This window comes from Bombus affinis, chromosome 3 (assembly GCF_024516045.1).
Source record: "Bombus affinis isolate iyBomAffi1 chromosome 3, iyBomAffi1.2, whole genome shotgun sequence".
Lineage (NCBI taxonomy): Eukaryota > Metazoa > Arthropoda > Insecta > Hymenoptera > Apidae > Bombus > Bombus affinis.
The window spans coordinates 16,698,174-16,725,411 of record NC_066346.1 but is presented as its reverse complement, the minus strand read 5'-3'; the positions used below and the strand labels follow the sequence as shown (position 1 = coordinate 16,725,411).

The 27,238-nt window shown below is 38.5% G+C and overlaps 4 protein-coding genes and 1 long non-coding RNA gene across 11 annotated transcripts in view; 2 read left to right on the top strand and 3 right to left on the bottom strand.

The window, feature by feature from the left end:
- Positions 1–27,238, top strand: part of LOC126914788 (uncharacterized) — a 415,880-nt gene that overhangs the window by 84,884 nt on the left and 303,758 nt on the right. Inside the window, exon 5 of one of the 3 annotated variants that reach the window (XR_007709808.1) lies at positions 20,570–20,829. The exons of 1 other annotated variant lie outside the window; for it this stretch is intronic. The gene's annotated coding sequence lies outside the window, so the exon portion shown is untranslated. The remainder of the gene's footprint in view (positions 1–20,569; positions 20,830–27,238) is intronic. One more of the 3 variants, XR_007709806.1, reaches the window with a different exon arrangement.
- The window catches only part of LOC126914764 (uncharacterized), a 192,531-nt gene that overhangs the window by 60,484 nt on the left and 104,809 nt on the right, over positions 1–27,238 (top strand). The window lies entirely within an intron of this gene.
- LOC126914768 (uncharacterized) lies at positions 6,471–10,706 on the bottom strand. Its single transcript, XM_050719176.1, has 3 exons — positions 10,485–10,706; positions 8,192–8,358; positions 6,471–7,279 (listed from the first exon to the last, which is right to left on the bottom strand). The coding sequence occupies exons 1-3, from the start codon at positions 10,543–10,545 to the stop codon at positions 7,010–7,012; spliced, it is 498 nt and encodes a 165-aa protein (XP_050575133.1). The 5' UTR covers positions 10,546–10,706; the 3' UTR covers positions 6,471–7,009.
- Positions 19,069–20,574, bottom strand: LOC126914814 (uncharacterized). 2 transcript variants are annotated; one of them, XR_007709819.1, is made up of 5 exons: positions 20,238–20,574; positions 19,946–20,103; positions 19,728–19,863; positions 19,418–19,499; positions 19,069–19,338 (listed from the first exon to the last, which is right to left on the bottom strand). It is a non-coding gene; the product is annotated as an uncharacterized LOC126914814 (long non-coding RNA). The 2 variants fall into 2 exon arrangements; XR_007709818.1 differs by having other exon boundaries at positions 19,069–19,499; positions 20,238–20,572.
- LOC126914696 (uncharacterized) overlaps positions 26,310–27,238 on the bottom strand; it is a 733,243-nt gene continuing 732,314 nt past the window's right edge. For 2 of the 3 annotated variants that reach the window (XM_050719010.1, XM_050719008.1), the window contains one exon: positions 26,370–26,449. In XM_050719010.1, the coding sequence (XP_050574967.1) occupies positions 26,417–26,449 (33 nt within the window). In that variant the 3' untranslated portion in view covers positions 26,370–26,416. Of the gene's footprint in view, positions 26,450–27,238 lie in introns of all 3 variants that reach the window. The other variant, XM_050719009.1, reaches the window with a different exon arrangement.

Below are 27,238 nucleotides of genomic sequence, written 5' to 3'. Positions count from 1 at the left end.
CATCCACCCTGCGGACGGCGGATTGGAGGTATTATTTGTGGGGGGCGCGTGAGTTTCCTGGAGGCTTTCCATAGTGAGTAGTTAGAGTCGGCTGTGGGGGGATCAAATGATGGCGGCAAGCAGAACGGACACGTGCACGTCGCTCCGTAGGCATAACCGAAATATCTGGGTAAATTAAAGAATTCGGGCGGAAACGTGCACGAAAGTGAAGTTTCTAGTGCTCCGGAATGAGTGGGAATACAAGAAATAGGGGAGCTCGCTGGTATAGAGGCGAGAGAAACGATTGAAAGTGCTGTGTGTGAAAAGTGAGGTTAGGGGCAGAGCGGAGGCCATCTTGGATCGCGCGACCGAAGCGCCACCGTGCGGGCTACCTGGGTAACCAAGGAGTGGTGGAGAGCGCCCCCGTGGAGGGCCAGTCAAAACTCCCCGCGTCGAACAGTGATAGTGACATTGCTAGTTTTAGAAATATCCGGTCATCAGTCATACGACTGGCGACTTTACGACGACATCGGCAAGTTTATTTAGGACACGAATCGCATACACGCGGAAGGATACAGTGGGATTATACGACGAACGGCTACGTCGAAGGACATCCATTTCAAACATACGTACATATATATATATGTATATTAAAGATACAAATACAATATGGACAAGTACTATAAGGTAAGTAAACTTACGGCTCAGGGGGTTTCGGAGCTTCCAGGCCCCGTCGGGGATTCGAGTAGCGTCCCAGGCTCGACCTGACGGTCACCCAGCAACTGGACGAACGGCGAGGGGAAGGTCGATCCCAGGGCCTCCCCTCGTTCGGTAAACACGACCGGGGACCAAGAAACACCTGCACTTGTCACAGAGGAAAAGATGTGCAAGAAAAGCACAAGAAGATACCTCGAATTTGATGAAGACATCGCGGAAATCATCGAGGATGTCGAGATGCCAATGCAGGCACTCAAGGAAAAGACACCACCCACCAAAAAGGCGACCCGAATCGCCAAGGAAAAAATCTTGAAAGGTGACAAGATCTCCAGATATATGAGAAAGTCCTCAGTGGAGGGGAGCGCGTGCAAGACAACAAGAAGCCTGGCCAGGAGCCAGCCGATGGCAACGAGGGACGAAGCGGCCAGCACCTCGGAGCTAGACACACCGGCGGAAATGTCGGACAGCGGCAGCGAAGTGGCGGCACCAAGGGAATGTCTCAGGAGGAAGGCCATGGCGAACAGAGCAACGGCCGAGACCAAATGCAATGACGAGGACAGTATCGTCATCAAAATGAGCGAATGCAAGGCGATGACGGAAATCATCACAGAAGTCTTCCGCGAAATCCAATGCATAGGTAGCAGACTCTACCTCATGAGCAAAAAGGATACCGACATCAAGAAAAGGAGGGACGCTATCAGTAAAAAAGCGATCAAGCTCCACTCGATGTTGGACGAGATGAGGCTCAAGAGGAACGCTAGGACAGTCACGGCCACCAGGATGACCACCCCTCCGGGGAGGAGTGAGGAGAAGGAAGGAAAAAGGAAGGAGATATCGCCCGTCGAGGGGAAGGGCGACACCAAGAGAAAGAGACCAACGACCGTGGAGGCCTCCTACGCAGGAGCCTGTGCCGGCAACAGCTCGGCAAAAGCGACTACTGACTACACGGACAGCGATGTAAAGGATGACTGGATCCCTGTCCGCGGAAGGAGAGGAAAAAGAACGGACACCCCGACGGTGGTCAGTAAGGCGAACGCAGGAAGGGCGGCATTGGACAAGCCAAAGAGGCCGGAGGGACCGAAGAGGATTCGTAACAGACCCGAAGCCATCCTCGTCAAAGTAGGGCAAGACAAGGAGTGGATCCAGGTCTACAAAAACTTGATGGGGGCATGGGAGACCCTAAAAGAGAGCTGTGGAATTAGGAGAACCAGAACAGGTGACATTCTGATCGAGCTGAAAGCAGGTAGCAACGCCAAAAAGACCGCGGCGGATATGAACACGGCGCTAAGAGGCAAGGTGAGAGCGCTACCAATGCGCGACAAGACCTCCGTAGAGATCAGGGATATAGACCCGCTCGTAGGCAAGGAAGAACTAGCCAGGGTGATAGGAATGCAACTGGGCATAAGCGATATTACTGAGGTCGAAGTAAAGACCCTAAAAATGGCGCCGTGGGGCACCCAATCGGCAATAGTGACGATGCCGAAAGCCTATCTGGCCAAAGAGGGGGCGAGCCGGAAGATCAGAACCGGCTTGACGATAGCCTCGATAAAGGCACTACCCAATGTGGTAAAGTGCTTCAGATGTCACATGTTCGGGCATATCGCGAACAAATGCACGGTGATAAGCCCTGGAAAGGAGATTTGGAGGAAGTGCGGAGCCAAAGACCACACGATAACTGCCTGCGTCAACGCACCCTGCTGCTCCATCTGCAGCAAGGAGAAAGGAGTGAAATTTGACCACGTAACCGGATCCCTGGCTTGTCCAGAATATAGAAGGCGGTTGAAAGCGAATAAATGAGGATACTGCAGATAAACCTCAACAGATGCAAGCTGGCGCAGGACATGATGCACCAATGCGCGATCGAACTTAGGCCGGATATAATAATAATTTCCGAGCCGAACAGGCAGCTACCGCACTGGTTTAATGACACCAAAGGAGACGCCTCGATATGGGTCACACTCCTCAATGGCAAACTGCCTGATGAAACAACAGAGGTCAAGAGCGACGGGATAGTGGGCGTCCGCGTCGGCAACGTCTTCTGCTTCAGCGGATACTGTTCGCCCAACATAAATAAGCTAGCATACTCCAAATACATAGACACGCTGTCGACTATGACGAAGAGCGTTGCTAGAAGACACGACAAGGTCGTCGTGGCCGGAGACTTCAACGCAAAGTCAACCTGTTGGGGAGGATCGACCACAGACAAGAGAGGGAGAGTCTTAATGGAGGCACTAAGCGGCCACCGGGTGTTTCCATTGAGGCTCAAGGAAAAGTACACCTTCTTCATGAACGGGAAGACGAGCTTCCCCGACATAATAAGCGTATCCAACAAGGTCAGCGAGATACACGCCGGAAGCGCGGTCTTGGACAAATACTCGGCCTCGGACCATCTGTACGTGCTCCACAGGTTTAAGACGAGGAAGACCCGAACCGTATCGAAGTTCTACTGGTACGTGACCAAGGACATGTCGCCGGAGCAGATTCGACGACACACTGAAGAAGGAGGACCTCAACGCGGCTATCGGAGAGGATGGGGCCGAGCCCTTGCAAAAGAGCATCGAAGGTACGTGCGAAGGGATGCTAAGGAAGTCGAACTGCGCGGCGAGCCGCAAGTACGCGAACTACTGGTGGAACCCGATGATCGCGGAACTGAGAGCGCAGGCGCACAAAGCGCTCAGGAAGGTGACGAAAGAAAGGAGGAAGAATGCCGGCAACACCGAGACCCTCGTCAACGCCTACAAGGAGATCCGAAGGCAGTTAAAAAAGGAGATCGCCCGCAGAAAAAAAACAGTTTGGGCAAAATACTGCAAGATACTGGAGAGCGACCCTTGGGGCAAACCCTATCGCACGGTCATGAAGAAATGTAAAAGCAAGGGACCAACCAACGACATGCCGATCGACATGGTGAAGGCAGTCCTACAGAGGCTATTCACCTTGGGACACGGACCCCCCATTATGAGGGCCGCGAAGAGGCAGAGACCGAAGAAGAAGGAGATATTAGCCTCAGCGTCGCCATCGGCGAAGGCGATGTCGTCGATGCCGCCGGAAGAATGAACACCAAGAAGGCTGCAGGAGTCGATGGCGTGCCGGGCGAGATCGCGAAGCTGGTAGCGAGTCGCAGGAGCGAGCTCGTGACAAGGGCGTTCAACGGCATCACCGAATCAGGAAGGATCCCAGACTGCTGGAAGACGGCCAGAGTAATACTGCTAAGGAAACCGGGAAAGGATCCCAGTCTACCCGAACGCGTACCGGCCGATAAGCATTCTCCCAACCATGAGCAAGATCTGGGAAAAATGCTTTAAGAAGATCATCGAGAGATGCATCGGAATGGACCCGTTCCATCGGAGGCAGTATGGCTTCAGAAAGAAGAGGAGTACGGTAGATGCCATCACGCAGGTGATGAAGTTTGCCAACATCTGCAAACGGAAGAAGGTAATATGCGTGATGATCACCCTGGATATTAGCAATGCCTTCAATTCGCTCAGCTGGAAGAGCATATACGAGGAATTTGACAAGAGGAAGCTGCCATGGAAGGTCAAAAGGCTAATCGGCAGTTACCTATCCGGAAGGAGGATAATATAATGTTATTGTTATTGAATTCTGTACGAATAAAATAAAATGGATTCTATTACTACAAAATAGATCATACATAATTCAATACAATAATATGATACAAAAAATGTACATATATTATTTCCTCACAAAACGAAAGAAACTTTTATGCCAACCTAATGCTAATACTTACGTATCTCTATCTTTTTCAATTTTTTTTCATCAGCCGTTACATTTCACTTTCAACTAGTGTCAATAGTTCGTAGTCATACGATAGTACTATCAAGTGACGCGAAATTTATCTGTCCATCTGCATAGTGGATGGTTTTCGACCAGTGACTTTAAGCGATTTTCCACTTTCTTCATATTTTTGCTTAGATTCCGCTTCGCTTAAAAAGATTCACATGTATCGATATGGAAATTATTGGAAGATATTCTAACAACTTGCAAGAGTATTCAAGAATTTTTGAGCACACTTTTTAAAACACGAGAACGTAAACAGATATTGCATGATCCTAAACGATCCAGCGTGTAAATGTCGGTAAGGCTTTTGCAGACAGAGGACACTTAATATGCTTTCAATTAATATAATTGATTAGCACGCAGGGATAAACACAATAGTAGAAATAATACAGAAATACTTTTTGTAGCCACTGTAAGTAGCTGTTGGGTACAGTATTGTTCAAAAGTAGACAGACGCTCGATTACTTTTGGCAAAATGTACTTTACTCGCAAGATTATGCGTAAATGGACTGCAAAATTTCATAACAGTTAAACGTAAAACGGACAATAGCCTACGTTTTGTAAAATGGTTTATCGAAATTAGGAGATAAAGAATTTCAGATAAGTAAGAGTGTAAAAAAGAAGAGAAAGATGGTTTTAATATTAATTTTAAAAATATTAAAAGGGACATTTCTGATTTTTTTATCCGTTGATAAATTGTTGTTTGAATAATTGCTTCTTGGAATAAAAAATATTTCTTTCCATTTTATTTGCGTTTTACACGACGAGATGAATGGCAACGAACGAGATGCAAAATGAGAGATGCTTAGCATCGAGGCATTACGCGTGGGCGATAGATTAGTATGACTCTTCAGAAAGAAATTACATTACGCTTAACGACGATCGTTATTCTTTCCTGGAATGGTTTTATTTCCTCTTAACAAGGCGATGTCGTCTCACGTTTTCTACGAAAAACAAAAAATTCCATTCTTTGCCTTAGTTTTCATTATATGCTATCGCACGATAAATCATATCCCTTTGTTCACGGATGTGGAAATTTAATTAAAACCGATTCCTAGAAACGAATATGCGTTTTCCATTGGAACAAAACCCTATATCCCGTTAGAACCTTCCAGGAATTCAAGAACTTTGTAATTTTCCGTTTGACGATGTCGGATCTACATTTAACCTAAGCTCTCTCGATTTCTACGAAAATGATAACACGCAGATTTCCAGGATGCTGTTGAAAGAACAGAATGCACGAGTATAAACTGAATGCTTTCATTTAGGCAGTGTAATTACGTTAATTGGTTACAGCTGTAAACGCGCTGGTATAAACTATATAGTTTAAGCGATTTAGTAGATACCTGATCTCGCGTTTCCCTGTTTCCAGCGAAATTTTAGTATTATAAACGGAATGCGGATGTTTGTGCGTTTGAGAGAAATGTGGGTGTGTATAAACGTCCAGGTTGTACACTCTTGTTCACGAGTATCGAAAAATATGCCGATCGTTAAAATTGTTCGCTTCCTGCAAAATAATCAAAATAATTGGAAACCAATCGGAGGATACTTAAAAATTAAGGTATAATTAGTAAAAGAATATTGTACAGAGATCGTACGAAGGAATTTAAATAAAAGTTGTGTACAATTTTCTAATGTTATGTGTCCACGAGAAAATTCCCATTCTATTGGGTTTTCCCAAAAATTTCTTTCGTTTTATAAGGAAGTGACAGATGCACATCATTTTTTGTTTTACATTATGATCCATTTTGTTCTATTAGTAGAAAACGGATCATACAAAGTTCAATAAAATAATATAAAAGAAAAAATGTTGTGCATCTATTATTTTCTTATAAAACAGACAGAGACTTTTGGAACAACCTAATATGTTTCTCATTGTCATCCTTGGGAATTAAGTAGAGGATAATGGAAAAATGGAAATCGATAAAAAGTATTTATTATTATATCGAGAGTTTTAATGAGTTTCTTTTTCAGAAAAGTTTGTTACTTTATACAATTTATTGGTAGTGTATTGCTATAACAATTTTTCTAAAATTTACAATTTTAATTACATTGGTTCGTTGAACGATCGGGTAATAATTTAGCAGTGTTTTAAATCTCATTCTCGTAGATTTGATTGTATTTGTAATTATTATAATTATGAGCATCGTATTCTTAAGAACATCCCCTTTTTATATTATCAATTGTTCTTTGATTTATCGATATCATTAGAACGAGAACATCATTATTATTTTCTTATTTCTGAGCTTCGTATTATCGATATCGTCGTAATTTTATTGACTTATTAATCAATATTCATCGTAATATTATTATGAAACACATAAGGAATGAAACTCCATGTACACATTTATAAAATGAAAACAGCATTTTCATTGGTAATGCGACAAATCTTATGTATTGTGTTGTTGTGTAATATTACAGTGTATGTTACAATGTACGTATAAACGCGTTAATGGAACCAATTATTCTCATCGGCGACTAAAATGATTCACGATCGTGTGTTACTTCGTCTGCAATGTCAGGACGGATACATGATAATTGTTAATGTAATTTGTAATACTAAAGCTAGAAACAGATCGATCCCTCTTATCGTCAGATCGTTCGCAGCACCGGTACCGATATTGCAAAACGATTTCTCGCAGCAAGTGGTGCAAGCGGAGAGTTTTGTTCGTTCACCGACCACTATACATCCGGAGTCGCATTTGTTAGTACACTTTCTCTCCACCGACCAAGTTTGTGGACTAGACGTTGAATCTTCGGTGCTGGTAGTGTAAGAAAATCGCTTTACCTGAAGAGAAAGAAGCAAACGTGAAAGGAATATTTGCAGATTTTAAACTTTCACGATGTTCGTTATATGACATGTCCTAGCGGATCGCAGGAGACACTCGTACGCTAAAATATAGTATTTCTTTTAATTTTGTCCGAGTACGAGCTCATTTTGGGCGGCATTAAACCACGAACTTGATAGTATCGAGCGAAAAGAGAAAAAAGAAGACTGAAAAGAAAAGATGAGAAAGAATTCTACATGTACGTAGAATGATTCTTGATACTAAAATTAAATTAATATTTGCAACAATTCCTTGTTTCACTCTGTATGACATTTCACATTGGAACTTGTAACGAACACGAGTGAGTGTGAACGTAACATATTTTTAGTCAAGGGAATATCAATTTTCCAGAATATCTCGCATCATTTCCAGAGAATACGGCTCGTTCATTGTTAATTCGGTCGGTTAATATCGATTACGGATTTCGTAAAATTTTTGCCGTGTATGTGCAAACTGTACAATTATATCATATCCAATATCATTGTTGATTACCAATAAATAAGAAGAACAAATAAAAAATTGCATTTGCATATTCCCTCAAATGTGTACACCATGTACATATGTTCCTATAAAGCGGATTCAATTTCAATAAAGTACGTAATTATTATGAAACTGAATTGATCGACTATATTGAACATTTCCAAACACTAAAATCGCGTTATGAACGAAATGAAACTGTGGCTCTATCTTGAACAGCCTTCTCTCGCTCTCGTGTTGACGATAACTAATATCGCTTTTAGCTAGCTGTTTGCTATATTCTGTTTGCTTTAAAAGCACGCGATCAAAGCAAAATATCAAACATCTGCTGAAACACGTGCGTGACCTGTGTATAATCAACAAGCGTTTGAATCGCTGTTATCATTTGTCATTACCATACAGGTCCTTTTATCACCAGTGCACTTGTGCCCGAAAGTGGTGAAGTTTCCGGTCAGATTGGCGCATCTCTCTCCATCTTCCATTGTATCACACTGATGACACCATAAATCGTTTGCTCGTTCCGACGCTGCGTGAGTTCGATGTTCCGTAGTTAACAGTTGGCCTGATCATCGGACACAATCAACCGACAAATACGTATTAATTAATAGAAATCGTGATTTATCCTAGATTTCTAAAGATTATTAAAATCGACGTAGGAATCGGACGTAAGACGTTGGGCAAATCGTTGTCTACTTTTTAATGCTTCGCATCTTTCTCTCTTTTATTTCTTAGAAATTACTTCCTTCTACTTCTTCCTTTCTTTCATTTTTCAAACAAATGTGTCGTGCTTTCATTAACGTCAGATTTTTGTACATTTTTGTACAAATAAATAGATATTAGTCTTGACATTTACAGACACATCGGCGATATGCGTAGGATGAAATTTCGTCGCGTTCGTCGACAAGATTGCTAGGAAGATTGCGGAAAGGGATATCATCGAGGAAATCGTCTATTAAGGTGAAACATCGGTTTAGGTTTCTTATTTACAACGGAATTCTTCGGATGTTTAGCTTTTCCGTCGAATAGCGTCTCTAACGATATTTCGCCAAATTTTCCTGCTGTTCTTGCGATACGTCCGACGGTAAGACTTGGCAAGCAAAATATCGTAAACGTATCCGGAAATTACGAAAAATTTATTTCGATTTATTTCAATTAAACGTATTCCGAGAGCAGCAAACGTATTCCTTATCCATTGGCAGGTAATCAACGAAATCATACACGGGTACTTAAAAATACCTACAGTTCTGAAAGATATTTCCAAGTTCGGAAAAACGCTTCCACGCAAGTTTGACCAATCGTACCAATCCTCTAGAGTTTCAGCTTCTTAACAGATTGGATCATCTCCGAAGACTAAACAGACGGTATACGACTACGTTTGCATCTATACGACAATTGGATCTACGCAAGACTGCAGATTCGATATCCACGAAATATTCTATGTATATTTCATGAAGTTAAAAATTATACTGTTTTATTTCACATCTGGTTCCAATAGAATAAGATGGATTAAACGTAATTCAATAAAATAATTTAAAACAAAAAATGTTGTGCGTCTATTATTTCCTTATAAGATAAAAGACACTTTTGGGACGATCTAATGTTAAAAATTCTCTGTGAAAGTTGATTGTAATATTCTTCTTATCTAAAGAAAAAGAAAAAATAGAAATAGATGTATTCAGTATGAATTATTTATTTTATACATAGGAAACGTAGGCAAGACGGTAAATGAAAAAGGTAGCCTCGAAATGAGAATTCATCGCGAAGCTTATCACGGAAGAAAAGTCAATTAAATGCACCGTGTACGATGATCGTTGTTTACACGATTCGTAACACAAATGGCTAACACCTACGAGTGAAGGCTTCAACAGGTGCACTTTCCTCTATATGCAGTTTATATGTAGAGGAAGATCTTCGCTATAAATAGACGAAACATCGTTCCTTCAGACATCTAGTGAAAACTCCCTCAACGAAACACGCTCCTAAAACGCAACTTGCTCGTAAAACAAATAGGGCCATGTAATTGAAAGGAACCTCGAGAAAGAAAGAGAAAAATGGGAAGAAACAGAAACTTCCATTTTCCATTACAGAAACGCTCTTTGTTGAAAGAAAAATTCCTCAAATTAAAAATTCTCAAAGACGAAATACCGCCATTGTCTATCCTGGCAAATTATCTTCCGTCTTAACCAGTTACCTACTCTTGACGAGTATACTCGTCACGCGTAAAAAGCAGTTTTTGCTGTTTAAACTGCAATTTCAGCGAAAACTAAAATATATTCGTAAATTTGAAGACGTTTCGACCATTCGGAAGCCAGGACCAGGTAAAACGAACAAATGAAGAGATATAAATAATTATTATGAAAAAACTATAATACAGCGTGAACAAAGTAGTTGTTCTGTCCTTTCTAACGCATTTTAGTCGCATTAGTCGCAACAGCTAACTGGTCAATACATTGTCGAGTCGATCAACTTTGGTATTCCGATCGTATCGACGTGAAAATCGGCGTGTCGAATAAGGCGCAAGAATCGCTTTCTTCTCTCGCAAATACCGAAGATGGACAACGCGTATCGGCGAATTTTTAATTTCAGAAAAATGTAATTTGATTCGTGGCGAAACGTGTGAGAAACGCGTCGAATTAAAGAGGCGAAGGTTTAAGCAGCCCGACAAAGCGAGTGAAATGCGAGGCTTACCATTGATGCTTACGACCATGGAGATAGACGCGACGATCAGGAAGTACGTGACAGGGTACATGTATCGGCCATGTTGATAACGTCTAGCGCGTCACATTCGAAAATAAATTCGGCTGTTTAAATTGCGATCGGCTGATGTCCTTGGCGCATTGATCGCATGCTGGTGTATAGCGGCGAGCGCGTTGCAACGCAAAACGAGCGGATTGGGTACAATAGACAGCCATATTGAGAATAGCCGGAGTCTGCGCTGGATGGGTACAGCTGCTCCAGAAACCTTGAAGCCCAAGGAAAATCAATATCCATGGCAGTCGGAAGGTCCTGTTCGTTCAGCGGGAACGTTTGACGTCAAAGTTTCTGCGCATTCGCATCACACCCAGAAAAAAGAAAATTCACTGTCACTGAATCAATGATTTGTCGACGCCGCAACTAAAATTCAACTTACAATGCCTCGAAAGCTAAAATAGTCCGACACTCGCCGTAAAAATATCTTTCGTTTAATTGGAAGTGTGCATAGAAGTTATATTTATCAGGGACACGTACTTTCCAAAAATCATCAAACTATTCGAACAGTCAATTATTATTTAGTATGTTAATAAGCCACGATGTAATACTCTTAAAGAGTTAGAAAGAATAAATTTTCGGAAAATGGAACAATTTGACTTTCAAATGGCTTGTACGTGATGTAATCATCTGTTTGATGAACTTTTAATTGCTATCGTAGATAGGATCGTAAAATACTACGAATGTTACAGACATTGTCCTGATTTTCCTATAAAGTAACACACGACGCGTAGTCTGTTTGATGTTCGATTTGCTTAGCTCTTGTAATCCAATTTCAATAAAATTGTACAAAATGCACGTGATACGAAAGAAAATATAAAATATACAAAATACTCTTTACTTCTCTTTTTTTTTTTTCTTTTCAATCATATTCTCAAAAATATGAATTTGCATCAAAATCTACAGTCCAATTAGAATATTGGAAAGAATATTCAGACAGACGATGTATATAAAGGAGATACAAATTACGACGATGAGAGAACTCGCAAGATATTTGTATCTGTGAAATTGCAACTGTTGCGTCGATAAATATCTACGCCGATTAAATTTTTGATACACTTCGGATTCTCATCGGAAAACCAGTAATAACATATTTCTATTTCGTAATATATTTCTGATGTACAGAGGATGCTCTCAAAAAAATATACACCCACTTTAATTAAATGGTATCGTGAAATTGCTGCATCCTATTATTACAATTTTTATACAAATCTTCCTTTCCTTCAATTTTGTGTACATTTCGGATGTATTCCTTTCTTTTAATCCTATTAATGGATCGATAGATTTAATTTTATAAAATTGATTTTTTGAATATTTATACATTCCATATCTTTTTAAGCACCACGTCACATGATTCTTTCGGTAGAAATAACTGCGCAAAATTACATTTTCTCTGTACCTGGGAGCTTTTGCGCGGTGAATTTTATACGATCGAAGCCCCTTTTTCGAGTGGCGTGGGTGCTTCGGCATGGGAATGTGCCTCTCCATTATCGTTTTAGCTGGCTGTTTCCATTTGTATAAAATCGTCGTTATTATCGTCTTTATCACAACGAAACCATCCCATTACATCAGTGTATTTAAGGTTTCCCCACATTTACCCCATCATTCGAGCAATCCACGTGCTTTACATAATTCTCAATATCACGTTTCCATTTTCTAACATCTGTGACTGTAGCTTTTCCAACGTCACGTACTCTTGATGAATTCTATCGCCGATTCTTACACCACCTCCCACGTTTTTAATTAAATTGTATTTTCTTTCTGTACGACTGGAACGTTGTTAGTTTCATACCAAATTCTTATTTATCGGAATTCTATTCTATTCTATTCGAACAGAGAAAAGAATGTGTAGATTTTTTAAAAAGAAACTTATCCGTCACTGAGAAATGTTAGGTTCGACTGATAAAACGTACAGACACCAGAGTATTCGTGGGAGCAGTCGAACATCAACGATTCTACGATCTCGGCATATTCCACCTCAAGCGCGATTCCGTAAAATTCAAACTAATCGTCCAGCGAGCTGTTCCATGTTTTCCAAACTGAACAGATCGTGAGCATCGGCCAGCGATATGGGAAATGAAGATAATTTCCAATTGTTCGTAACATCTGACGATCATTCGACTTAAAACATAGTTCTCGCGGTCGCGGCAAACAAGTTACGCAGGCAATTTGTCAGCTGTCGAACGAGAGAGCTGGCTGGTTGTACTGCGTTGAAGCAGAGCGATTCGAAGAACGGCAGAGACGCGAAAGGGAAGCGTTCACCGAGAATACGTCCGTTTCGTCTTTCTCGTTAGACGGTGGAAATGAATTGGCGATTTCACCATGAATACTACAAAGGAAGTTAACGCTGTAACTGGCGCGAGTTTCGCGTGAAACGTAGCCTTTGACGAGGTGAAAGCCGGTTTCTTTGCGCGTCTCGCCGAACAAATCCGATAACTAAAATTGTCTGACGAAATTGTTTTACACGAGCCGTGTTCTCGGTAACGCTAGCGGCTATTTAATCAAAATTGTCGGCCGCGTTTCTCGTTGGCCGTTCGATCGACCAACGTGTAATTAAAATGATAATCTTAATAGATCCTCATGGACAAAGATAGCGAGGCTGGCAGTTGGCGAAGCGAGCTAAGCAAATAGCGAATTATATCGCGTGTTATAACTGGATCGTGGAAGTTTGCGCATATTTTTACACTGATAAATTAACCCTGCTGCTGATCCTGTAATATTTCTCGTTCGATCTCATCTATTACAAATAACAGATACGTAAGACAACATAGGAAAATATATAAGTAAATAGTATCGCGAATAATTACGAATAATTGCATTCATTTTCGTTAAAGGTAAATTATATTGTATTTACGTGCCAAGGATAGAACTGAAATTGCCGCTGACATTGATTTATTCCTGTTAAATTTCAATGTCAGAATAAAAAAGTTTAGCAGTTAGCGGTTGCGACCTCTTTGAAAAGCGTGTACCTAAAAGTGTGTCGCGAACAGTAAGCGATGGCGAGTATACTCGTCGAACACGGAGTACAGGTGGCTGTTATAATATACAATTAAGTTGTTACGAAACGACTGTTTTATTTTTCAATTTAGTACTGACGGGGCTCGTCGTAACGTAAAATACTGCCATCTCTTCGTGACGAGTATACTCGTGGAAAACAGCCAATTGGTTAAACCAGGACCAGATCATGATACCGTTTAAAGATGAAATTTGTAGAATGGTTAGAGTTAGAGAATATCGGAACTTTGTATTATTATAACGTTTACCATCGCTGCGCTCTCGATATTAACCCTTAACTGCTGCTCTGGGACTCCCAGACGATATAAACATCCGCCTAACTTCGCTCTCGAGCAACGCGTGATGTCAAGTGTCATGGTAATTTTCAATTAAGTCGTATATATAATATTATAATGTATAACGTTATATAGTATTACCATATAACGTATAACGATATATAATATTACGTAATAATGTATAACGTTATACAGTATTAGCATATAAAGTATAACATTATATACTATGACGTAACAACGTATAGCGTAGTATATTCTTACGATATAACGCATAACGATATATAGTATTACCATATAACGTATAACGTTATATCGTGTTACGTTATAACGTACAATGTTATATAGTATTACCATATAACGTATAACGATATATACTATTACGTAATAACGTATAACGTTCTATAGTATTACCATATAACGCATAACTATATATACTATTACGTAATAACGTATAACGTTATATAGTATTACAATATAACGTATAACGATATATAGTATTACCATATAACGTATAACGGTATATACTGTTACGTAATAACGTATAATGTTGTACATTTTTACGTTATAACGTATAACGTTATATAGTATTACCATATAACGTATATGGATATAAACTATTACATAATAACGTGTAACGTTATATAGTATCACCATATGTATAATGTATACCATAATGTACAACGTTATACGTTATTACGTTGTAACGTATATCATTATATGGTGTTACCATATAACGTATAATTATCATACAATAAACGAGTATTTTCGATACAAAAATTCCGGTTTCATATATACATACCTTTAACTAATACGTAATAACGTATAACGTTGTATATTGTTACGTTATAACGTATAACGTTATATGGTGTTACCGTGTAACGTATTGCGTTGTATACTACTACGTTATAACGTATAGCGTTATATGGTGTTACCATATGGCGTATAACTCTATATACTATTACGTAATAACGTATAACGTTGTATATTCATGCGTTATAACGGATAACGATATATAGTATTACCATATAACGTATAACGATATATAATACTACATAATAACGTATAACGTTATATAGTAATACCATATTACGTATAACGTTATATGGTGTTACGTTATAACGTATAATGTTGTACATTTTAACGTTATAACGTATAACGTTATATAGTATTACCATATTACGTATAACGTTATATACGTTATAACGTTATAGTGTTACGTTATAACGTATAATGTTGTACATTTTAAGGTTATAACGTATAACATTATATGGTGTTACCATATAACGTATAATTATCATACAATAAACGTGTAATTTTCTATGCGAAAAATCCGGTTTCATATTTACATACCTTTTACTATTACGTAATAACGTATAACGTTGTATACTGTTACGTTATAACGAATAACGTTATGTAATATTACCATGTAACATATAACGTTATTTAGTGTTACCATGTAACGTATATTGTTATATAGTATTACCATGTAACGTATAACGTTATATACTATTACGTAATAACATATAACGTTGTATATTGTTCCGTTATAACGTATAACGTTATATAGTATTACTATGTAGTATATAACGTTATTTAGTATTACCATGTAACGTATAACGCTCTATACTATGACGTAATAACATATAACGTTGTATATTGTTACGTTATAACGAATAACGTTATATAGTATTACCATATAACGTATAAAGTTGTATATTGTTACGTTATAACGTATAACGATATATAGTAGTACCATATAACGTATATCGTTATATAGTGATACGTTATAACGTATAATTACCATACAATAAACGTGTATTTTTCTTTACAAAAATTCCGGTTTCATACTTACATACCTTTTACTATTACGTAAGAACGTGCATCGTTGTATATTGTTACGTTATAACGAATAACGTTATATAGTATTACCATGTAACGTATAACGTTATTTAGCATTACCATGTAACTTATAACGTTATATAGTATTACCATGTAACGTATAACGTTATATACTATTACGTAATAACATATAACGTTCTATATTGTTACGTTATAACGTATAATGTTGTACATTTTAACGTTATAACGTATAACATTATATGGTGTTACCATATAACGTATAATTATATACAATAAACGTGTATTTTTCTATGCGAAAATTCCGGTTTCATATTTACATACCTTTTACTATTACGTAATAACGTATAACGTTGTATATTGTTACGTTATAACGTATTACGTTATATAGTATTACCATATAACGTTACTTAGAAAGTTCGAATTTTCTCCGTTTATGGCAATACGAAACTATTAGGTCGTCCGAAAAGTTTCTTTCGTTCTATAAGGAAATAATGGATGCACATTTTCCGTTTTATATTATTTTATCGAATTACCTATGATCCGTTTTGTTTTATCAAACTAAAGATCACAATGTTCGACAGATTAGGTTTTATGTTTGTATAAAGATGCGTCGTTGAAAAAGACGTCTCTTTGAAAGAAAGACACTTTCCGGACAACCCAACATACAGGGTTCAAACGAAGCCTCAAACGAAGCCTCAAACGAAAAATTTTTATTCTATATTTTCGACTTCTTTTTCGCGTAGAATCACCTCCTTTCCGTTTGTACCACCAGTTACCAACCAACCTGTATAATATTACTGGAAACATTGTACTCGGACACAAGGTTTAATACGATGCTTTAAATAATAGAAGTTTCAGATGGAACGATAATATTGGTTTGGCAACTAAGTGATTGCGGACTTTGTCAGTGCCACCTAATGATAAAATCCGCAACCACTTAGTTGCCAACCCAATATAAAATATTAGGAGGAAAAAGTCCGAAATAGTAAAAGTTCGTGGTCGACTAAGTGCAGACCAGCATTTTCATGGCGATAAATTAAGTTGAAGCACAATATCATTAATTCTCGATGCTGCAGCGCTCGCCAAGTTTTATACCCCAATTTCGTCCTCGTTTCGACAAATGAAAATACTCCTGATGCTTGAAGAAAATTTCGAACTTTTAACGTTCGAAGAAAGAAACTTGCATATAAAGTAACGGTTCTCTCATATTTTCCTCAAACTCGAGAAAGTTTGTTAACGAATTGAAGATACGACCGAGTGGAAACTGTGGACAGAATGAAAAATATCTAAACACCCAGAATAACAATCAATTAAGAAATTACGAAGAAAAAGTCACACAAATATAAGTCGTGTAATAAATAAATTTCGTAAAACAGCGATAAACATTGCTTTGTTTGCTGTTAGTTTGTTATCAACTAAACTGTACATGTAAATGATACTATATCGCGTTAATTTGAATCCAAATTTTCAAAGTTTGAAGAGAAATCATAAGAAATTTTTACGTGCAACATATTTTTCAGTTTTTACTTTTCCACCTTTTTATTTCTTTTTGCAATGCTTTGTTACGTTACGCGAGATTATAAAAGTTGAGAATCGCGCGGAATAAAACGAACAATAGTACATTTTACTTTCTCGTATAATCTCTATGAGAAGAACAAAATTGTAGCGTATATCGAAAAACAAATTTTCGTTCTGCGTAAAATCTCGAGAAATTCTTCCTTTCTTCGTCCGTGTCAGATGATAGACGAATGACGCATCAGATGACTCGTGCGATTCCTTAGCATAGAAGAGTGAATTGAAATATTCACGAAGCGCGATGTACTGTTAACCAGTTAACCGTGGAATTTAGTTTTAGAAATCAACGTGAATAAAATGCAAATAAAAATAAACGACGACGAGTATACACGTCGAACACAAAGAAAATGTGTTACGTGTTCCTGTTATAAGTTTTACGACGACGTTAAACCAAAATGACGATGGCTTACATTTTTCTTCGAAAAAATGAATTATTTCCCACATAAAATGTTAAAATTGTAACAAAATAACAAAATTCGTAAACAAGAAAAATGTGAAAAGATAGAAGAAATTCAGTGGATCCTCCCAGTGTGGTATTTCTCGAAACAGAATATCGCACAAAGTGGCACTTGGCAAATCTAACACCAGCAACGTGAAGTGGATTCGATCAATGATATAACTGGTATAAAATTGGGGAAATGTTTTTTGATAGGAAGCGTAGGTTTTACGGTTGAACTCGTAGATGGTGGAGCAACTTTCGAAGCTCGTGTTCGTGGAATTGCATATTCGATAATTTATTCAACACACATTCGACCAAAAAACTGAATCGCATTATATTTTCTGTATTATATTTCGATCGTTATCGGGGAATACCGGACACACGCAGTAAAACATCCACTCAATTTGCAAGCAGACAAAATTGCGTAAACAATTCGGGCATAGCCGATATATCGGTGAAAATAATCAACTGAGTTTATAAAAAGGAATACGTTGTACAGGGAATAACCGATATAACAAAGGAACAAATCAAATTTTTCAGTTTTACTGACAAAGCGAACGTACCACTAAATAACATTCTTAGCGCTTCTTACTAAAATTTGGAATTTTTATGGTAAATGGTAATGTTTTATATTATACGACAGATGAAACACACCGAGATTAACATTTTTCTCGACCTGTTTAATTCATGAAACGCGGTTAACTGTTTACGCTATCGACGATAGCTTTTCGAAAGATGTATAAATAAAACGAGGAGATAGAGCGAAATGAAATAACAACGAGTCGTTCGATTTCTCGTTATGTCGTGTTGTTAAGAAGCAACAGAAATGAAATTTCAATTTTCCATTAGAATCGACGGAAGGATCAAACGACGATACGGTAAGAGAAATCGCATGATTCCACTCAAGTGGCACCGTTTTGTCAACGCAGGCTAACGCGTGACCTTTCGTCGTTTCGATCAACATGGTTCAACATGGGTCATACCGCCTGTGCTGTCAGATATTCAGCCAAATGGTGTTTGCATTTGTCGTAGATAAAACGCTTGGAAAACTCGTCGCGCGCTAGTGCGCTTCTCCGTTTTCGCATGAAATCTCCGACTTTTTTCTACTTTCCTAGTTTCCTATTTTTTCTTTTTATCCGTTCTATACGATTCGCCTCTGAAAGGTTATTCTTGCTGTACCGCTACTATTAGGTTGTCCGAAAAGTTTCTCTCGTTTTATGAGGAAATAATAGACGCACGTTCCTTCTTTTATATTATTTTGTCGAATTACGTACGATCCGTTTTGTTCTGTTGAGATAAACACCGCGATATTTCACAAACTTACTTTCACGTTTGTACGAAGGTGCACTGTTGTAAAAAATTCTTTTTGCGAAAGAAAGACACTTTTCGGGCAACTTAATACGTTGTGTTCGTTTTATAAAGAAATAATAGACGCGCGATGTCCTTTCTTTTATATTAGTTTATCGAATTATGCACGAACATAATAATAGAGATATAAGGAAATGGATCGCACCTAATTCGATAAAATGATATAAAACAGAAATTGTTGCTCATCTATTATCATTTTATGAAACGAAAGAAACTTCTCGGACAACCTAGTACATCGAACGACTACCGTTGAATAAATTCTCTAAAAACGAAAATGTTTTTAATCGAATTAAACGATCGAGATGGCTGTAATACTTTTGTAGGATTTTACGAATACTTACCGAGCGTTGAAAGTTCGATGTGCTCAAATACTTATAAGCGATTTTTCTTTCTCGAGACGATTCTCTTTCGTTCGCGAACAACCTAAAAATGGAAAAAATATCGTTAACGGGTGTGTTCGTGGTAATCGTAACAACGTCGTTAACCGATTTATCGATGAATCGTTACGTGTGCTTTACGTTCTTTGCGAGATTCCACGACAAATATCGTTACGCGCGATTTAATCGAGTAAACGACGTTTAAAACGGTCTAAAGTTATTCCCGATATCGCAACTATAAATAGGGAAATGATATAAAGAACAGTGTTTTAACCTTTTGAGTGCTGTGGGCGCATATAGGTGTCTGGCGAAAGCTATCGGTGTGGACTAAGGACATATATATGCGTTTTCTGTAAGTGCTCGGCATGGACTAAGGACGCATGTATGGGTTTTTCAATTTTTCCGAACACCTATGCAGAAGTAATACTATTACGTTTGTGTGAAATAAATATAAATGCATTCCTTACGGCAGTAAACAAATGCCAATAGTACCTCGTTATTGTTGAAGTGGTCACCACTTGTAAGAAAACTCTACATCTGGTTTTTTTAGTTTTCCCAAGCACTGAATTTTTCACACACAACTAAATTATTAACTCGTGTTATATTTATAAGGTTCAATAATGCGATAATTCAGGGATCGATTCTGAAGTCTGAAAATCGAGTTTTTTTATTATAAAATGATTTGATAAAATATAAAAATGAACAACAATTAATATGCGTCTATAACAATCAATAACGATGATTATCTAAACGGGAAATTATAAGTCTTTGGTGCAATGTTTACCTGAACGTCCTGAGCTACCGATCTTTCTTCTTCAGTCTTTAAATCTTAAATCTTCAGTCTTCACAATCTCAAACAACTATTCTATAACCTTGTCTGTCTCTCTAATGTAACTCTCTGTCCATCCGTCTGGGGAACACGTGCTTCTTCAACTGCTCGTACGTGCAATAAAGGAAGATTGGAAGATCTTGTATCTTTGAATCTATCAGATTTGTTTTTAGATACAAAAGAAAATTAATAAAAATGTGACTTATTTTTATTCATTCTTTTGTACTGTTCGATCGTTCTCCACTATGATACGGTTTCAACGAAGAAACGTTTTATTTATGTTCAAGTGAGAGTTTTCTAAATCAAGATGAGAAGACAATTGTGCAGCCCGAATGTGAATGTGGCAAACTATGGCGAGCCTCAAATCGTCATAGAGGAATGCACATCGGGCGAAGAGGAAGAGGAAGGGCGAAGGAACGAGTCGCCTCCGCGTTGCATGGATCCCGATTCGACACCCTTAAATCCTCATCTATCGTCTCCCTGGCGAGAGGTCAGGAAACGCTCTCTACCGACTCCGCAATGTACTTCCGGGATAACCGCATCACAGGTACTGTCTGATGGTCATATCGAGAAGAACATACTTGCTTACGGGCCACATCCCCTTTCTTGATAATGGACTTTTAGTGTATCCTGTTAGCTTAACAAAACATAACGTTGTCCAACGTTTGCATAATATATTTAAATATATTCCTATTAGGTCATTTGTTGTCTGTATATTATCGCTTTCGATTTTGTCTTGGACTTCGATAGGTAATCCAATGACAATCAGGTGTATCCTCACCTCTTCATCCATTTCACTTTTTACTTCCAATATTAGTCGTTCTTTCTCTATTGCATATTCTACGAACGAACCTGAAAGGTATTTACAGTTGTAAGCATATCGTATTGCCGGCCAACCTTTATTCTTAAAGGCTTTGATAAATGCTTCTTTCCAATCTTCCCAGTTGTGTCCTCCAGCTTTCAGTAGATTTGTTTGGTACCACCATTTTGCTGTTTTTCCTAGGTACTTTCTCAAACCTTTGACTTTTCCTCATCGCTTTTTATTTTGTATTTTTTGCATTCCTCTTCATACTCTGATATCCAGTTTGTGGCTTTCTGAGTTCCTTCTAATCGTTCTATATTGTTGTTTGTTTCAACTATTTCCCTCTTATCTCGTCTTTAAAGGATCTCTAGAAGTTTTTCCATGTCCACGTTGAGTTTCTCCATTTCCGTCTTTGTTTTTCTTGTGGATGTTATTTATGCTTCCTCTAAGACAATGTCTCGGAATACGAAGTTTGAATCCGTATCGGTATCAGTGCTGCTGTCTCATCGTCTATTGGGAGTTTAATATTTCGATTCTGAAGTCTGAAAATCGAGTTTTTTTTTTATTATGAAATGATTTGATAAAATACAAAAATGAACAACAATTAATATGCGTCTATAACAATCAATAACGATGATTATCTAAACGGGAAGTTATAAGTCTTTGGTGCAATGTTTACCTGAAAATCGAGAATCGATTTTCAACGTCCTGAGCTATCGACCTTTCTTCTTCAGTCTTTAAATCTTAAATCTTCAGTCTTTACAATCTTAAACAACTATTCTATAACCTTGTCTGTCTCTCTAATGTAACTCTATGTCCGTCCGTCTGGGGAACACGTACTTCTTCAACTGCTCGTCCGTATCGATCTCTCCGTTAAACACAGCTTGTCGTGCTACCCGTAAAACAAAAAGAATCCCTATCCTACATGAACTCTAGGGATTTCACATATTTACTAAATTTAGTTTTCTACTTTATTACGCAAATTCTAGTTAACTGTAAATTTCAATGTTTATAATAAATAATTAAAAATAACTAAAATATAACGCTCTTGAATCATTTAATCTCTTTCATTTTAATCATTTAAACTACTATAACTTATTACGATTTGCGCATTGAATAGTTAATCAACAGAGTTCAGTCTAACGAAAAAGTATTCCGTCCACACCGATCGTCAGCGCTAGACACGCGCCGTCCGTACGGACGACATAGGCCGTGAGTATTCAGCACTCAAAGGGTTTATCGTCTGTGATAAAGCTTTTAGTTTCGAAAGCTCTGTTAAACTCGTTATGGTAAAATTAATAGACACTATAATCTTAACGAATTATCTTTTGTATTCGTAAGAGGCCCGACGATTTCTTTATTATGGGAAAATAATTTCAGCGATATTTTTCGCTTTTAACGCGTTTGCAGCGCGTACGCGTATATCCTTGCCTGTTGCGCGTTATACGTTTTAACGTATGTGCATAATTTTCTATCTACCAAATACGCGCAGCTTTTAACGAAGCAGAGCGAAACGTTTGTAAAATTGAAATGTTAGAACGATGTTTCTGATAAAATTCTTTGTTCCCGGCAGGTTGAACTGCGAGACCGATGCGTTTAAAAGTGCAATTTTCGAGGAATTAAACGCACGAAATTCTGAATATTAGTTCCTTCGTTATGCCTTTGTCATATTCGTTTCTATCTTTATCATTATTCGACAGGTTATTCGCAACTCGTGCAACGAAATAGGAGGATATCCATACGTTGATCCAAATTTCTTCTTTCAATCATATAATTGGCTTTCTTTTGCATAAAACGATATTATCGAAACGTTATCATAGATATAATCTGGTTCCGGAAAAAATCGAAGAACGTCGTGTGAAAATCGATTTTAATTTAAATTGTCTTAAATATCCTTTAACGAATACATCGTATTCTTTCGTTCTATTACGTTTAAATTAACAGTTATCGTCCTTTATGTCGGCCATTTCCTTCGTTTACGTTCTTTTTCACTTTCTGCCGTAATAGATCAGCCACGGATAGTCCATTTCGACGAATAGTTTCTCTCGATCGACGTGGAAACCGTCGAAAAGAAAGATTCAGGATATTGTAGCCGTTCGCCGATAAGGAGCGCCATTTACGCCGAAGGAGATCCGTTTTCTTAGAACGTTCATAGAGCTCTGGGTCTTTTCGTTCTATAGGATTAATATAAATCTAGAAATTGTACAGCCCAACTTTAAGTCTATCGCAGCTTCGTTCGAACGACGCTACATCGTCCTGTACAAATTTCGATTCCTCCGATGAAACGTGTATTCACAGCAAAGTACATTTTTCTGTAATCTTATTATGGCTTGCGAAAGTGTTCGAATAATCATGATCGTTCCGAGGTGACGCGTATCACACGAACAATAGAAAACTCGGAAAATACCGAAAGGTCGGATGATACCGGCGTTCGTACGGTAAAATCGTAAAATTGATTTCGATAACTTAACATCGTACGTGCGTTTCAGTTTAGTTGACTATTTGATCGATTAAAAGTTCAATTAATCTATTTACTTTGTTCGCGCGGTGCCGGCGTTAAAATTTCGAAAAAAACGCGCAGTTAGGAGAAAGCTGGAAACACATCGTATAATACGAGACTCGGATAGCCGAAACTTTACTGAGCTGGCGGAAATTTTGCGTAGGATCGCGTATTATGCCAAACATTTTGAAATCCCGTTAACGCTGTAACGAGACACGACTATCATGAATATGTTCGTTACATCAGTTGCGACTCTGCAATTTTTGTACTTTCGAGTCTGTCCCTATTTTAACGATAATAAAACATATTTGTAACGTTGGGAGAAGATTTTTAATCAAGAAAATTGAAACGAAAATGTGCGATCTTTTTTCATTTTCTTCAAAACGAAGGTATCCTCTAACGTTGTAAGAACGTAATTGGGTCGACCCATACATAACTCGAGCTGAAATGATCGAAAGGGCGTAGCAGGCTTTTTTTTTATTTATTACAAGCGTACAGTTTTGTCAGGTTCAGCCAAATATTAGGTTGCCCCAAAAGTGTCTTTCCTCTACGAATATGTCTTTTACGACAATGCATCTTTATACAAACACGACAGCTAATCTGTCAAATGTCGTGGTCTTTACCTTAATAGAACAAAATGGAACGTACGTAGTTCGATAAAATAAAGGAAACAAGAAACATCGTGCGTCTATTATTTTCTTATAAAACGAAAGACTCTTTTGTTGTACAACCTGATATTTGAACTATCGATAATTTTCGAGAAAGGTCCTGTAACTTCCATATACATTTTCCGATCCATTTCAAATTTTTCCAATACAATTGTTGGGAATATGATACATTTACACTGTACATGTGAATGTGTGTGTAAGCATCAGAGGACGTCCGGGTCTTGGTTGAGACAAAAGACAAGAGCCAGTCGTTAGAAGTATCTGGAAGAGTCGGTTGACAGCAAGCGTGCGTGCGAGTAGGTTTTTGAGGTCTTAAGAGTATAAGATATATGTATAACAGTTGTGTGCTAAATAAAGGGAATTATTTGTATTTCCGAATCCATTCTATATCTTTTCAGCATAATATATTTAAAGAAAAAGATTGATCGTACCTTCTGATCTGAAAAAATAGCTCTGTTTATTATACATTATACATTATACATGTGTATGGGAATTAACTAGTGTCTATATAGTTTCACACTGACAAAATAGTTTCGAGTTACTTGAAAATAGTTGCTTGATTCAAGCAACTGTACGCGTTAACAAAATAGTTCCAACTTACTTGAAAATAGTTGCTTGATTCAAGCAACTGTACGCGTTAACAAAATAGCTTCGAGTTATTTGAAAATACTTGCTTCACTCAACTGCACACATTAATAAAATAGTTTCAAGTTACTTGAAAATAGTTGTTTGATTGAGGTAACTTGACCAATCTGAATCATCATAAAAACTTGGAAGGATATTTCAGACAAAATTACAGGTTCACATTGGCAAAATGATTTTAACTTACTTGAAAATAGTTGCTTGATTCAAGCAACTGTACACGTTAACAAAATAGTTTCAAGTAACTTGAAAATAGTTGCTTGATTCAGGTAACTTGAAGTCTGAATCATCATAAAAACTTGGAAGGATATTTCAAGCAAAATTACAGATTCACATTGGTAAAATAATAGGTTCACATTGACAAAATGGTTTCGAATTGCTTGAATTCAAATCGTCTGACGAAGCAACATGACTAATCTGAATAGTTTAATTGTCATCTTTATCCAAGACTCGCATAGTCAATCGAGCCATTCGGAAATCACATTGACCAACTCCACAATTGAAAAGTAGAGAAAAGTAATTACAAGTATCGCAAATGGTGAGACAATATGCGATAAAAGTGAAAAGATGAGCGTAGCGTTAAGCTCTAAGGAACTAGAGGTTTTGTGAGAAAGCAGGTAGTGGCCTAACGAAAAAGGCGGAGATCTCCCTAACGGAAAATCCGAGTCTCCCCATAAACAATGTCGCCTAGGACCCAAGTTAGTAGGAGGCTTTTTCCTCCTATCTTCCTTCCCAACATTAGTCATAACCAATCAGCATCGCGGATCATTGCCCTCACTTGCCTAACTGAAAATGTAAGCAACGAATCCGCGTTCTTCGGTCAAAGAGCACACGCATACCGAGCTTTCCTCCGCATTCACATTAGAATAAAACTTTAGAGTTTGATCGTCTCTCACGGTGTCTAGAGTTCCTGCATTTCCTATAACTCTCACCGTTCCTACCTCTCCAGAGTTTGATCGTCTCTCACGGTGCCTAGAGTTCCTGCATTTCCTACAACTCTCACCGTTCCTACCTCTCTAAGAGTCTGATCGTCTCTCACGGTGTCTAGAGTTCCCATAATCCCTATAGCTCTCACCGTACCTATATCTTTCAGAGTTCCTTCATCATTTCTCAAGGTGCCTACACGGCCTAGAGTCTCCTAAGGCTCTCACATTATCCAGAACTCCGACAGTTCCTATAACTCTCAAGGGCCTAGAGCGCCTAAACGGGAATTTACGACTCCCGTTGACGCGTATTCTAACGACCGCTTCTCCCCGCGATAGCTCGAAAATACAAGGACCATCGCCGAGGGAAGCTACTTTCCTGTCCACCCTCTCTCAAACATCGGCTCCTCAGCTAGGTGGCCGAAGACATTCGGTCGTTACGATTGAAAGAGTGTCACCGACTTTGTTTGGCCGTAATCGTCGCGAATCAATCGGCGGTTTTCCTCTTGGAGGCGTGACCAGAATATTGCCGAGTCGTCGAGATCCAGAGTCTCTAGAATGTCCGCACCACCGAGCGGTAGAGGAAGTACGCACAATCTTCAGTTGGACATTATGGACGACATCGCAGACCTAAAAGCGAGGAAGGTAAGGATCTTTCGTTTATTTTAGCCGCTCTATCTCCGCTAGTTTGCAGACTAAGAAAAACCGAGTTTAAAGTTGACGAACTTCTATACGATCGTGCGAAGTTAAGATTTGAAAGAACCAAATATTCGTTGCTTTACAAATATACGTCCGTACAATCCGATTTGATTGATTTTAGATCTTGCATCAAATAGATCTCTATATAAACAGATAATTTCTGATTCTAAACATTTGTATCGCTTCTTCTTCCGCTTTGAAATCCTCTACAAACGCCTTTTATAGTCGTTCAACTTCTCAGCTCACAGAAAATTCCTAGCAATCGCCCAAAGACTCGAACGTGTGCTTCGATAAAGCTCGCTTAACTTTCATCGACACATCGATAACTTTGCGTTCCAAGATGTTATTACGCTCTAGAATCCCTAACATAATTTTAGAACCAGAATTTCTGTGCAAAACAATTCCATCGCTTTGTCACGCTTAACGGCTCAATCATCGAAACATGTATCATAACGCACGAATTATGATAAAAAAGAAACTGTCTTTCGAATAAAAGCAATCCGTTTGCCAGGTGCGCTTAAGGATGTACAGGACGTCGACGGAGCAAGTGTACGAAATACAGCCGCTGGAGGGTAACAGTTCCGCTCAACGTTACACTCAACAGCCGAAACAACGATTCTCTGAAATGCCTACTCCGTCGGTTTCGCCGACGTCTTCTCTCCGAAAGCGCGTCTCGGAACTGCCAAGAGCCGCGAGTGCATCCGTTTCCGGTGCTGCGGGCA